Source organism: Pan troglodytes, chromosome 8 (assembly GCF_028858775.2).
Source record: "Pan troglodytes isolate AG18354 chromosome 8, NHGRI_mPanTro3-v2.0_pri, whole genome shotgun sequence".
NCBI classification, from domain to species: domain Eukaryota; kingdom Metazoa; phylum Chordata; class Mammalia; order Primates; family Hominidae; genus Pan; species Pan troglodytes.
In genome coordinates this window covers 114,924,404-114,938,916 of record NC_072406.2, presented here as the reverse complement: position 1 = coordinate 114,938,916, position 14,513 = coordinate 114,924,404, and the positions used below count along the sequence as shown (strand labels likewise).

The 14,513-nt window shown below is 50.8% G+C and overlaps 1 protein-coding gene and 1 long non-coding RNA gene across 2 annotated transcripts; one reads left to right on the top strand and one right to left on the bottom strand.

Moving 5' to 3' along the window:
- Window positions 1-51: 51 nt before the first annotated feature.
- Window positions 52-6,718, top strand: CYP17A1 (cytochrome P450 family 17 subfamily A member 1). Its single transcript, NM_001009052.1, is given in 8 exon segments — window positions 52-348; window positions 2,021-2,159; window positions 2,396-2,625; window positions 3,289-3,375; window positions 4,208-4,423; window positions 4,736-4,905; window positions 5,809-5,912; window positions 6,435-6,718. Coding segments are annotated over 8 exon segments (1,527 nt in total).
- LOC107966825 (uncharacterized) lies at window positions 2,903-12,386 on the bottom strand. Its single transcript, XR_002938254.3, has 6 exons — window positions 12,315-12,386; window positions 10,348-10,464; window positions 6,474-6,684; window positions 5,785-5,822; window positions 4,545-4,749; window positions 2,903-3,234 (listed from the first exon to the last, which is right to left on the bottom strand). It is a non-coding gene; the product is annotated as an uncharacterized LOC107966825 (long non-coding RNA).
- Window positions 12,387-14,513: the final 2,127 nt, after the last annotated feature.

Here is a 14,513-nt window from a genome sequence, read left to right as displayed (position 1 = left end):
CAGCTCTTCTACTCCACCGCTGTCTATCTTGCCTGCCAGCACCCAGCCACCATGTGGGAGCTCGTGGCTCTCTTGCTGCTTACACTAGCTTATTTGTTTTGGCCCAAGAGAAGGTGCCCTGGTGCCAAGTACCCCAAGAGCCTCCTGTCCCTGCCCCTGGTGGGCAGCCTGCCATTCCTCCCCAGACATGGCCATATGCATAACAACTTCTTCAAGCTGCAGGAAAAATATGGCCCCATCTATTCCGTTCGTATGGGCACCAAGACTACAGTGATTGTCGGCCACCACCAGCTGGCCAAGGAGGTGCTTATTAAGAAGGGCAAGGACTTCTCTGGGCGGCCTCAAATGGTAAGTGGTGCCCATCTCCTCCCTGCCCCCTTCACCACCCCCTGGGATTGTTCAGGTCTTCAGACCATGCCTAGAATGGGGCTTCCAGCTCCAACAACCTGTAATTCTTCCCAAAGTAGACTAGTGGGATGATGTGAAGGGAGTGAACCTTCAGACCCCCACCCAGCCTCTAAATTAGGCAGGAAGAATTAAAGGAATGTCTCCTCTACCAGGCTGCCCAGGAGGTGGGATGGGAGGACCACAGTGGTCTGAGGGGTCAAGGAGTCCTCACTCCACTCCTCTCTCTGGGCCTAGACTTCTCTAATGGACTGAGAAGGTGCATGTACAGCACTTAGCCTAGCACCCAGCGCAGTAAGTGCCCCTTATACAGCCAGGATTCATGTTACTTTTCATGGAAAATGGGGGCAGTGACTACTGTCTCCATGAAAGCTGCTGGGGAGAATTAGCCTGGCTATTGCAGGCTGGGATTGCTGCTTTCCTGGTGCTATTTCCAGCTACTCAGGCTCACAGGGGCAGTTTTCTACAATGACATTTCAGGGTTGCTGATGAGCCTCCCTCTCAGCAGGGCCCCCAGCCTCTCAGCATTTTTTTTTTTTTTTTTTTTTTTTTTGAGACAGAGTCTCTCTCTGTCACCTAGCCTGGAGTGCAGTGGCCAATCTCAGCTCACTGCAACCTCTGCCTCCCAGGTTCAAGTGATTCTCCTGCCTCAGCCTCCTGAGTACCTGGGACTACAGGAGCATGCCACCATGCCCGCTAATTTTTTGTATTTTTAGTAGAGATGGCGTTTCACCATGTTAGCCAGGATGGTCTCGATCTCCTGACCTCGTGATCCTCCCACCTTAGCCTCCCAAAGTGCTGGGATTATAGGCGTAAGCCACTGTGCCCTGCCAGCCTCTCAGCTTTGCTCAAGCCAAGGGTTGGTTTATTTTTCCATGGACCAATCAGCCAGGTCTGCTGACCAACTACCTAGCTCCCACCTCTGCTGGCTTCCTCCCGGGGACAGAGAAGATGGAGAAGGCTAGTCATGTGGATCTTCGGGGTCAGGAAATGGAAAAGGGAGGCTTTGGACCCTTATGCTTTTGGGGGCACCTCTAGGAGGAGGCGGCTCGGCCCAAGTCCAGACTGGGTAGACAAAACATATGCACTCTCCAAATGTGGGCTTGTGGCTGGGTATGCAGGCGTGCAATGGAAGGGTAAACCTGAGTGAGGTGAGCTGTGCCTTTAGCTCAGCTAAGGGCTCAGGGAAAAGCAGAGATCTGTGCAGTCCTCAGCCTCTACAAGCCACCTGCTCCCTATCCTCTGGACAGGCATAGTTTAGAGAGTTTATCCCATCCAGAGTTGCCTTCCTGTGGTCAGAAACTGATGAGCAAAAAGAAGCCCAGAGGGCACCCTGTCAGCGAACAGAACCCCAATGCTGCTGCATTCTAATTAAGGGTTCTTTCTTTCTCCTTGATCTACTGTATTTCTGAAGGAATTGGGAGTAGGAGGCCTTAGGGTCTGTCCTACCAAGTCCTTGCAGTCATGGTGGAGTGCAGTGGGGCTGTGCCCACATGGGAGTCAGCATGCCAGGTACCTGCCTTCTCCTCCAGGAAGGAAAGCAGGGACCAGAGGTGTAAGGGCAAGAGTGGGGTGGATGGTGTGTGATTCCTACAGCCTTGCCTGCTCTCTAAAGGCAACTCTAGACATCGCGTCCAACAACCGTAAGGGTATCGCCTTCGCTGACTCTGGCGCACACTGGCAGCTGCATCGAAGGCTGGCAATGGCCACCTTTGCCCTGTTCAAGGACGGCGATCAGAAGCTGGAGAAGATCAGTGAGTGCCAGGCTGGCCCCTGGGGCTGGGGCTGGATCCCACAGGAGCTGCTGGAGGGAGAGGAGGGTTGGGCAGGGGTAAGGGTTAGGACTAGAGCGCAATGCCTTTTCTTGGCTACTGCTGCCATCTAGTGGCCATCTGCTATCTGTCCCCCGCTCCTGTTAAGAGGCAACTGGTACAGAGAGGGGGTAAGGGTGCTGATTCATTTCCCACCCTCATGCCCCCTCTCCCTTCAGTTTGTCAGGAAATCAGTACATTGTGTGATATGCTGGCCACCCACAACGGACAGTCCATAGACATCTCCTTTCCTGTCTTCGTGGCGGTAACCAATGTCATCTCCTTGATCTGCTTCAATACCTCCTACAAGAATGGGGACCCTGAGTTGAATATTATACAGAATTACAATGAAGGCATCATAGACAACCTGAGCAAAGACAGCCTGGTGGACCTAGTCCCCTGGTTGAAGGTGAGATGATACCACACCCTGCCTTCAGGTTCTAGTAGACCCTGACAGTGTCCCCAATCTTCCTTCCTTTTTACTTCCCTGCTCCAGCCGCAATGACCCATCTTTTTCCTGATTACCTCCGCCACCTCTACCTCCTCTGCCACTTAAAACCTTTGCCATTTCTCTGCAGAGATAGATTTAGCCTTTTAATTATGCACCTTAGTACTCCAGATAATGACCTTCATTTCTTTTCCAATTACCATGTGCCAGTACTAAGCATTCTATACGCATTCATCGCTGAATTCCCCTTGGAAGTAGGTTTTATTATCCCCATTGTGCAGGTGAGAAGCAGGCTTAGCGGGGTTAAGGAGCTTGTCTGAGCCTTCAGGCTCATGTCTCTCTCACTCCTAAGGGCTGGACACATAGCAGAGTCAGCGCTTGATGTTTGATTGAATGGGGAAGGAGAGGTGGAGACCAGGCCCTCCTCCCTTGTTTAGAATTGTCTTCGTCGTCATGATAAACCCGTTCTGTGTCCCCATCTTGCCTTCCATTCTGGCTGAAGGTCAGGGGTGGAGTAGGAACTTCCAGAGACAGAAAGCTAAGATCCGCCTCCAGGAGAGACTCTGGCAGCTGGAGAAGCAAAATGGAAGAAGGGTGGATTTAACATTTCTTTTTATTTCCCAGATTTTCCCCAACAAAACCCTGGAAAAATTAAAGAGCCATGTTAAAATACGAAATGATCTGCTGAATAAAATACTTGAAAATTACAAGGTAGGTGATAGAGCAGAAGAGAATATGAGTTAGGCTAAAAGTAATCACAAGAGCAGGGTGGGGTCCATTCTACACACTGTAGAAGCTTCAAAACCAAGCAGAGAACCTGGCACATAGTAGGTGTACAATAAAAACTGACTTAAGGGCTGGGCGCGGTGGCTCACGCCTGTAATCCCAACACTTTGGGAGGCCGAGGTGGGCAGATCAATTGAGGTCAGGAGTTCGAGACCAGCCTGGCCAATATGGTGAAACCCCGTCTCTACTAAAAATACAAAAACTAGGCCAGGCAAGATGGCTCACACCTGTAATCCCAACATTTTGGGAGGCCAAGGTGGGCAGATCACCTGAGGTTGGGAGTTCGAGACCAGCCTGACCAACATGGAGAAACTCTGTCTCTACTAAAAATACAAAATTAGCCGGGCACGGTGGCGCATGCCTATAATCCCAGCTATTTGGGAGGCTGAGGCAGGAGACTCACTTGAACCCGAGAAGCAGAGGTTGCAGTGAGCTGAGATCATGCCATTGCACTCCAGCCTGGGCATTGCACCAAGATTCTGTCTCAAAAAAAAAAAAAAAAAAAAACTGACTCAAGGAGTTGGGATCGAAAAGTGAGGAACTGAAGAGGATCCTAGAAGAGACCTAACCTCTCCACCAAATTTAAAGAGGGCCCGGGGCTGCCTCCTACCTCCACAAGTTCGTAGGTCCTGCCCAGACTTGCTCTACTTCCAAGTGGAAGGAGCCTTGTTATCTCTAGTCAGGGACAGAAGTATGGCAGGAGTGTCACAGATGGGGCTCCTTCCTTATTAATGTCTCCCAACCTCACCCAACCCAGGAGAAATTCCGGAGTGACTCTATCACCAACATGCTGGACACACTGATGCAAGCCAAGATGAACTCAGATAATGGCAATGCTGGCCCAGATCAAGACTCAGAGCTGCTTTCAGATAACCACATTCTCACCACCATAGGGGACATCTTTGGGGCTGGCGTGGAGACCACCACCTCTGTGGTTAAATGGACCCTGGCCTTCCTGCTGCACAATCCTCAGGTGTGCTTCCCCCTCATTGATCCTAGACCCCAGCCAGCCCAATCTCTGGGCTCCAGAGAAAGGGAGAGCCAATTCTCTCAGGCTTTCTGTGCAGGAAGACTAGGCCTGCCCTGCTCCTTACCCAAGCAGTAGTTGGCTTTGACCCCAGAGTAGAGCTGCCCCATCTTCTGGAAGCCGGGCCTGGGCCCCAGAGCCACTACTGGGAAGGGACTGGACAGGCTCTTCTCGATGTCACAGTTGGATTCTTCTCTAAGCCCTTGCTTCTCCTGGGCTTACACACACTAGTCACCTCCAACCTACTCTGGTCTTCAGGTGAAGAAGAAGCTCTACGAGGAGATTGACCAGAATGTGGGTTTCAGCCGCACACCAACTATCAGTGACCGTAACCGTCTCCTCCTTCTGGAGGCCACCATCCGAGAGGTGCTTCGCCTCAGGCCCGTGGCCCCTATGCTCATCCCCCACAAGGCCAACGTTGACTCCAGGTGTGCCTGCCCTCCCAGCGACATCTAGCCCCATGATGCATTCGACACTGCTTGCCAGCCCACCTGGCTCCCCCTACCCCCGGCCCCTGCTGGCCAACCTAAAGTCAGTCAACCATCAACTACTAAAAATCATCCTGCCGGCCGGGCACGGTGGCTCACACCTGTAATCCCAACACTTTGGGAGGTCGAGGCGGGTGGATCATGAGGTCAGGGGTTCAAGACCAGCCTGACCAATATGGTGAAACCCTGTCTCTACTAAAAATACAAAAATTAGCCATGCATCGTGGCGCGTGCCTGTAGTCCCAGCTACTCAGGAGGCTGAGGCAGGAGAATCACTTGAACCAAGGCGGCGGAGGTTGCAGTGAGCCAAGATTGCACCACTGCACTCCAGCCTGGGTGACAGAGCGAGACTCTGTCTCAAAATAAATAAATAATTAATTAATTAGATATAAAAATCATCCTGCCCCCAGCCCCGTGGCTCCATGTCTCTACCACCTACAGACACGCACTGACTCATCCACAGATCTGCCTGACTTCCCAGAGGAGCTTCCTGCTGCCCTCAGAGACATGTGGTCTGGGATGAAAGGCTGGGAGCTCCATGTTCCAACCAGCTGCAGCACGCACATAACATGCGCTGCAGCTCCAAACGCACACCCACATACACTGCCAGACACCAAAGTCCACAGACACAGGTGTTCAGACAGAAGCGCCTGTTAGGAGGGAAGGGATGGAGAAGGGCTGGATTTAGATTTGATCTGGCAGAAGCTGAGGAAAACATGAGTGAGTGGGAATGAGGGAGTAAAGGGCATTTTCCTCACGGCGGAAGAATGAGGGGGCATGAGGCTGAGCAAGGAAGGGAGTACGAAGTCCCAGACCCACTTTTCCTCTTCCACTCTGGAGCAGCATCGGTGAGTTTGCTGTGGACAAGGGCACACAAGTTATCATCAATCTGTGGGCGCTGCATCACAATGAGAAGGAGTGGCACCAGCCGGATCAGTTCATGCCTGGTGAGTCTGTCCTGTCCTGCGCCCTGGGCCACACAGCGAGCCTGGACTCTGCTCCACCACCCCAGTACCCCTTCACCTCTCCCAAGCTTGCTGCTAGAAAACTCTTGGCTCCAACTATACGGACCTGTTGACACCCTCATCCTGCCATAGACTTACCCAAACTCTTCACAGCTGGGTTTCCCACGCTCTTCTTCCAACCAACTGCAAATTCACCCTCCAAGAAGCCCTCTACGCCTCTGTCTGCCATTAAGTCTGTCCCTTCTCCCCTCGGATGGTGCTATTTTCATAGGTTAATTCCACCTCTTTTCCATCCTTCCTGAATATTTCATTTCCTCTGTGCCGTTAAGGGCTACCTGAAAGCAGGGCTGTATCTCTCCCCAGGCGGGGGTTCCCCCATAATAAGGCTACATCCTCAGATCAGGGTTCCCTGGGCAGGGCCATGTCTCCCCCTCAACCAGGGCAGAAACATACCTCTCCTCCCTCCTGCCCTAACCCCTGGCTGATGCCACTCCTTGCCTGCAGAGCGTTTCTTGAATCCAGCGGGGACCCAGCTCATCTCACCGTCAGTAAGCTATTTGCCCTTCGGAGCAGGACCTCGCTCCTGTATAGGTGAGATCCTGGCCCGCCAGGAGCTCTTCCTCATCATGGCCTGGCTGCTGCAGAGGTTCGACCTGGAGGTGCCAGATGATGGACAGCTGCCCTCCCTGGAAGGCATCCCCAAGGTGGTCTTTCTGATCGACTCTTTCAAAGTGAAGATCAAGGTGCGCCAGGCCTGGAGGGAAGCCCAGGCTGAGGGTAGCACCTAAAGGCTGTAACTCACAGCCCCTGTCCACCCTATGTGGCCCCACAACACAGATTTAGAGATACAACCCCCCACCCTTCTCCGCCATTCTTCCCTACTCCCAACCCACTCCGCCTTCTTTTTCAGCCTGTGGCAATGCCAGTGATGTGCATAAACAGTTTTTGTTTTTCCATAAGGTCCCTGAGTAGTTCATTTATGTATTCATTTGCTCACTCATTCTTTCAACACCGATTTTATTGAGCACCTACTATGTGCCATTCACTTTCTCAGGACACTCGAGCTCCGTGGTCTCTGAAGCTTACATTCTAGTGAGGGCTAACAAGTGAATAAGTTCAGAGACTCGTAAGTGCTTTGAAGTCAATCACAATTTGTGTGATGTGATGAGAAAATGGCAGAGGCAGTGGGTGGCTGCTTTGAACAAGGGGTCAGGAAAAGTGTTGCATGCTGAGAGAGAAGCAGGTAAAAAGGCCTCCAGGTGGGAGAGGTCAGCATGGCCAGTGAAGGGGAGAGTGGGCCCTGATGAGGTCAGAGTGGACATAGTGGTCCGTTCCCACTGTAGCTGGGATTACAGGAGGCCAGGAGGGAGGTTGGGTTTTATTCTAATTATGACAGGAAGTCACTGGAGGATTTTAAGTATGTAAGTGGAACAATCTGTTTTTTTGTTTTTGTTTTTGTTTGAGAAGGAGTTTCACTCTTGTTGCCCTGGCTGGAGTGCAATGGCACGATCTTGGCTCACTGCAACCCCTGCCTCCTGAGTTCAAGTGATTCTCCTGCCTCAGCCTCCCGAATAGCTGGGATTGCAGGCGTGTGCCACCATGCCCAGCTAATTTTGTATTTTTAGTAGAGATGAGGTTTTGCCATGTTGGTCAGGCTGGTCTCGAACTCCTGACCTCAGGTGATCCACCCATCTCGGCCTCCCAAAGTGCTGGGATTATAGACATGAGCCACAGTGTCTAGCCTGTTTTTTGTTTTGTTTTGTTTGGGTTTTTTTGTTGTTGTTTTTTGTTCTGTTTTTTGAGTGACATGGTCTCACTCTGTTGCCAGGCTGATTGCAGTGGCACAATCATGGCTCACTGCAGCCTCAACCTCCCAGGCTCAAGTGATCCTCCCACCTCAGCATCCCAAGTAACTAGGACTACAGGCACACATCACCAGGCCTGACTAATGTTTTACTTTTTGTAGAGATGGGGTTTTGCTGTGTTTTCTAGGCTGGTCTCAAACTCCTAAGCTCAAGCACTTCTCCCACCTCAGCCTCCCAAAGTGTTTGGATTATAGGCATAAGCCGCTGTGCCCAGCTGGTTTGTATTTCTAAAAGATCGCCGTAGTTGCTGTGTGGAGAATGTTCTGCTAAGGGATGGGAGTGGGAGCAGGAGAACAGTTAGGAAGGAGGCTGTTGTGCTGGTCCAGGAAAGCCAGATGTTGATGAGTTAAACCATGGCCACAGCAGTGGAAACAGTGAAAAGTGGTAGGATTGAGTTTATCTTTTGTTTTCTGTTTGTTTGTGTGTGTGTGTGTGTGTGTGTGTGTGTGTGTGTTTTTTTTTTTGAGACATACTCTTGCTCTTTCACACAGGCTGGACTGCAATGGCACACTCTCAGCTCACTACAACCTCCACCTCCCTTGAGCGATTCTGCTGCCTCAGTCTCCCAAGTAGCTGGAATTACAGGTGCCTGGATAATTTTTTTATTTTTACTAGAGATGGGGTTTCGCCATGTTGGCCAGGCTGGTCTCGAACTCCTGACCTCAAGTGATCCCACCTCAGCCTCCCAAAGTGCCAGGACTACAGGTGTGAGCCACCGAGCCTGGCCTGAGTTTATATTTTGAAAGTAGGGCAGGCCGGGCGTGGTGGCTCATGCCTGTAATTCCAGCACTTTGGGAGTCCGAGATGGGTGGATCGCCTGAGGTGTGGAGTTCTAGACTAGCCTGCCCAACATGGCAAAACCCCATCTCTACTAAAAATACAAAAAATTACTCGGGCGTGGTGGCAGGCACCTGTAGTCCCAGCTACTCGGGAGGCTGAGGCAGGAGAATGGCGTGAACCCCGGAGGCGGAGCTTGCAGTGAGCAGAGATCGCGCCACTGCACTCCAGCCTGGGCAACAGTTCAAGACTGTCTCAAAAAAAAAGAAAAAAAGAAAAGAAAAAGAAAGTAGGGCAAAAGTGTTGTTTGTTTTGATCCAAATAGGCTTCACTGCATGTTACCTCACAGGTTCAACCTTGGGGGAGGGTATGTGACCCACAGACTGGACCTGCTGTTGCCATCCCTCTGTCTTGGTCTGCAAAGACCAAGACTGGTGTGTCCCCCTTTCCTCACCCTTCCCTGGGGTAAACACTGCCAGGTAAGGGCTTCTACAGCTGTCTTCTGCAGCAGTGCCTGGGTTCCACCTCCTTCTCCCCACTCAAAAACCCCAGGAAGTCTGTAAAAGCTTCCTCACTAGGGCTGGGTGCGGTGGCTCACGCCTGTAATCCCAGCACTTTGGGAGACCGAGGCGGGCAGATCACGAGGTCAGGAGATCGAGACCGTCCTGGCTAACACGGTGAAACCCCGTCTCTACTAAAAATACAAAAAATTAGCCGGGCGTGGTGGCGGGCACCTATAGTCCTAGCTACTCGGGAGGCTGAGGCAGGAGAATGGCATGAACCCGGGAGGGGGAGCTTGCAGTGAGCTGAGATGGCGCCACTGCACTCCAGCCTGGGCAACAGTGCGAGACTCCGTCTCAAAAAAAAAAAAAAAAAAGAAAGCTTCCTCACTAGAAAATGAAGCCCTGACTCCTTTATATCTGGAAACTGGTATATTTAAACCTTGGTCATTGGCCAGTCTGCAAATGAATGTCCTGAGACATCCCGGAAGAAACTGACCCTTTTAGCCTAGAGAGAGGCCCCATCCCCAACTCCCTGGTGCCAGCCAGACCAGGGTCAGGTCATCAACAACCCAGTCCTTCCCCTCTGACTAGACAGAAGGACGTCAGCAGGGCATGGCTGATACCCTGCCTAGCTAAGTCTTAGAGAGAAGACGTCCCTATAGGGAGCGAGACAAGGTTTTCAATTACAACACTACCTTCTTCCTTATAAGGAGCTTTGTTAATCAGGTGGCAGTGGACCATTCCCTACTATTCCCTAACTCGGTCTTGGCCTTCATCTGCCATTTACCCTGGGACTTTGCTAAAGAGCCTGTAGGAGGCCAAGTGTGGTGGCTTATGCCTGGAATTCCAGCACTTTGGGGGGCCTAGGCAGGAGGATCCCTTGAGCCCAGGAGTTCGAGAGCAGCCTGGGCAACAGAGTGAGGCCCTGTTTCTACAACACTTAAAAAAAAAATTGGCCGGGTGCGGTGGCTCATGCCTGTAATCTCAGCACTTTGGGAGTCCGAGGCAGGCAGATCACAAGATCAGGAGATCGAGACCATCCTGGCTAACACGATGAAACCCTGTCTCTACTAATGATACAAAAAATTAGCCGGGCGTGCTGGCAGGCGCCTGTAGTCCCAGCTAATCAGGAGGCTGAGGCAGGAGAATGGCGTGAACCTGGGAGGCGGAGCTTGCAGTGAGCAGAGATCGCGCCACTGTACTCCAGCGTGGGCGACAGAGCAAGACTCTGTCTCAAAAAAAAAAAAAAATTACCCAGGCATGGTGGCATACCTGTAGTCTCAGCTACTCAGGAGGTTGAGGTGGGAGGATTGCTGGACCCCAGGAGGCCGAGGCTGCAGTGATCTGAGATCGCGCCACTGCACTGCATCCTAGAGCAAGACCCAATCTCTAAAGAAAAAGAAAGAAAGAAGAAGGATTAGTCTTTCACTTTCCTGCCATTCAATGTTCTGGTTCAATAGTTGGAGAATGAAAGAGTGCATATGTGTGTTGGCGGGCAGAGTGAGAGAGAGAAAGAGATGAAGATATATGGGAACCTATAGACAGACAAACAGATATAGATAGATGTAATATGCACCAGGTCAGTATCTGTCAAAGTGTGGCTCACAGACCCCTTGAGCCAGACTCATCTGAGAAACTTACTTAAAAACACAGACTCTGGTCCCTATCTTTCATGCATTGAGTACACTCTGGGAGCAGGGCCTGGAAATCTGCATTTTACAGGCTATCCAGGTGAATCTTGTACACACTGCCACGCACCCCCCCAGAGTCCTCAAGTGACATTGTGTGAGATTCTTGCAAACTTGCGATGTTTTCCATCCCAGTTAAACCCACCCACCACTTCCACAGAGGACACAGATCTTCTGCTAATTGCTTATCTCTTCATCACTAGTCTACAAAATGCCTTTCAGGCCAAGCACAGTGGCTCACACCTGTAATCCCAACACTATGGGAGGCCAAGGTGGGCACAACGCTTGAGCTCAGGAATCTGAGACCAGCCTGGCCAACATGGTGAAACCTCGTCTCTAGCTGGGCATGTTGGCGCACACCTCTAGTTCCAGCTACTCAGGAGGCTGAGGTGGGAGAATCGCTTGAACCCAGGAGGTGGAAGTTGCAGTGAGCCGAGATTGTGCCACTGCACTCCAACTGGGTGACAGAGTGAGTGAGAGAGACGCCGTCTCAAAAAAAAAAAAAAAAAAAAAAAGCCTTTCAAATTCTGAGCAAATCTGAAATACTTAACTTTCCTCCAGCCAATCTTATTCCCCTCTGCTTTGAGCTGAGGATAGCTTGACTCAATCCAGCACCCAGCTGATGGGGGCAGAGGAACCGGGAGAGGGAAGGGACAAACTCCAGTATAGCCTTTCCCTTGGGCTCACTGTGGTGTCAGCATCTCTCCTAGGCTGCTTATGATGGGGGGCTGGGGTCAGCTGCCCACAAGCTCTCCTATGGACTTCATTTTTTTTTTGAGACAGGGTCTCACTCTGTCACCCAGGCTGGAGTGCAGTGGTGCAATCATGGCTCATTGCAGTCTGGAACGCCTGGGCTCAAGAGAGCTTCCTGCCTCAGCTTCCTGGGTAGCTGGGACTACAGGTGTGTGCCACCACTCTGGCTAATTTTTAAGTTTTTTGAAGAGATGGGGATCTTATTATGTTGCCCAGGCTAGTCTCAAACTCATGGCCCCTAGTGATCCTTCTGCCTTGGCCTCCCAAAATTCTAGGATTACAGATGTGAGCCACTGTGTCCTGTCTAAACCTTCATTTTGAAGGAAACTGAGGGCCATTGTGTGGGCTGGGGATAGGGTATGACTTGCCCCAGATCACACAGCTATGTAGCAGCAGGGCTGGGACCAGAACTCAAGATTTCAATGGTGCATGGTGGGGAGCCAGCCATGCTTTCCCACCTGTCCCCTGTGGTCATGCAGAAGGGCTCTTGGGATATTTGGCTGGGAGAGTACCTTTCAGGCAAGCTGAGTGACCTTTTAGAAAATGACTTTATGAACTTTGACTCCTGCCCAAACTGTGCTCTCCCCTGTCTGGAAGGCCTTTTCACCACTGATCTAAACCCACCCACCTTGAGGCTCAGACACATTTTTTATGACTCCTGAGTCCACCATGACCATCCCTCTTCAGCACTCAGCTTCTGTTCCTTGGTACTGAACCTAAACTGAACCTTGGCATCTGAGCATCTGCCTGGACTTGAAATGGGTGGGGCCCCCCACGGACACTGTCCACCTCCTGTACCTCTGGAGTTCAAGACTGAGCCTTCTCATGTTCTTTATCCTGCATATCAGCACCTGACAAATAGAAGGGTAGACAAACAAGAGTGATGCAGGACAGGCAAGCCCTAAAATTGGGGCTTAGCCCAGGAGGGTTCTTGGCTTCACCCAGAAAGAATTCCAGGGCAAGCTGGTGGTGGTAGCCAGCAAGCAGCAGTGCACAGAGCAGCAGAGGTACTGCTCCTTGTGGAGCAGGGCTACCCAGAGGCAGTGTGCCCAGAACAGCAACGCAGGGGCAGGGCTGCACTCATATGGACATCTACTTTTAATTATATGCAAATTAAGGGGTGGATTATGCAGAGATTTCCAGGATGAGGGTAGTAACTTCCAGGTCATCAGGTCGTTGCCACGAAAAGGGATGGTAACTCCTAGGTTTTGCCATGGCAATGGTAAACTGACATGGCACACTGGCAGGCATGTCATGGAAAGCTGCTTCTGCCCCCCTACCTGTTTTAGCTAGTCCTTAATTTGGTTCCATGTCCGAGCCCCGCCTCCTACCTCAAGAGGACTGAATCAAATGCTCTAAATCACTTGGTTAATTGGCCCAATGATAGTAAATAAATTCTATCTCCTTATGCAGAAGGAAGCCCAGATCTTTGACAAAACTGGAAGGTCTTTGCCAAGACCCCACAGTTAACCGTCTGAGCCTCAGACTGTCCTTAACCAGTGGTGTGATGATAAATAAATGTTTAACAACCAGGTCTGGGAGGGGCGGGGGTGTGCGGAATAGCCTTGATTTGTAATGTTTGCTGATTACTGTGGTGTAGATACTCCCAACGTGACCAATTTTAAGCTACCAATGTGATGCCAGTAAACAGGGTTGGAAAGAGACACATAGTAGCATTATATGTTCTTTACCGTTGTTATTATTACATAGTAAATGCCATTATGTAGTATTTCCACCATACTGATAGGTAAATGTAAATAACCTCAAGGGCACAGATAACAGTAACATGTAGTAAAATAACTAGGAAATGATCAGTTTTGAGTATCTATTACCTTTGTTTTTAATATAACTCAATTGTAGGTTTAAGTTTTTTAAATTGGCTGTTTCATATAAACAGCTCATAAAATTCCTGAAAATTTAAAAATCAGTTCTAGTGAGCTATTAAGAGCCAACCCTCCCAGGAGAAATGGGCCACGCTTGTCTTAAAGAAAAGCAGTTCCCGGCTGGGCGAAGTGGCTCATGCCTGTAATCTCAGCACTTTGGGAGGCCGAGGCAGGTGGATCACCTGAGGTCAGGAGTTTGAGACCAGCCTGGCCAACTTGGTGAAACCCCGTCTCTACTAAAAATACAAAAATTAGCAGGGTGTGGTGGCGTGCGCCTGTAGTCCCAGCTACTCGGGAGGCTGAGGCAGGAGAATCACTAGAACTAGGTGGAGGTTGCAGTGAGCCGAGATTGTGCCACTGCACTCCAGCCTGTGCGACAGAACAAGACTCCGTCTCAAAACAGACAAACAAAAAACGAAAAGGAGTTCCTGGGCTGGGGACAGTGGCTCACCACACCAGCACTTTGTAATCCCACCACTTTGGGAAGTCAAGGTGGGTGGATCTCTTGAGCTCTGGAGTTTCAGACCAGCTGGGCAACATGGTAAAACCCCATCACTACAAAAAAATACAAAAAATTAGCCAGGTGTAGTGGCACATACCTGTGGTCCCAGCTGGTCCCAGTTACTTGGGAGGCTGAAGTGCGAGGATCACATTGAACCCAGGAGGTCAAGGCTGGCAGTGAGTGCGCCACTGCACTCCAGCCTGGGTGACATAGCAAGAACTTGTCTCAAAAAAAAAAAAAAAGAAAAAGAAAAAAGAAAGAAAAGCAGTTCCCCTGAGTCTCCTTGTTGACAGGAGGGAAATCCTTCCCTATTGTGGGAGGGTGAGAGTGAGTGAATGTTCTATCAGCCTCTGGTGGCCACAAAACCTGAGGCAAATGAGGAGCCCTCTCTGCAGTCACACTCGTAGATGTTAGCGCCCTTCTCTGGAGGGTGGGGATCCAGTCACAGAGGCCGTGCAGTGGGGTGGGAAGCGCAATGGATAAATTGGACCCAGACCACCCCGGTGCTCTGCCCCAGCTCCCGTTTCCTGGCCCTGGATCTTAGGCCCATCACTAACTTCCTGAGCCTCAATTTCCCCATGGATAATGTGGGGGAACCTAACACCTGCGCTG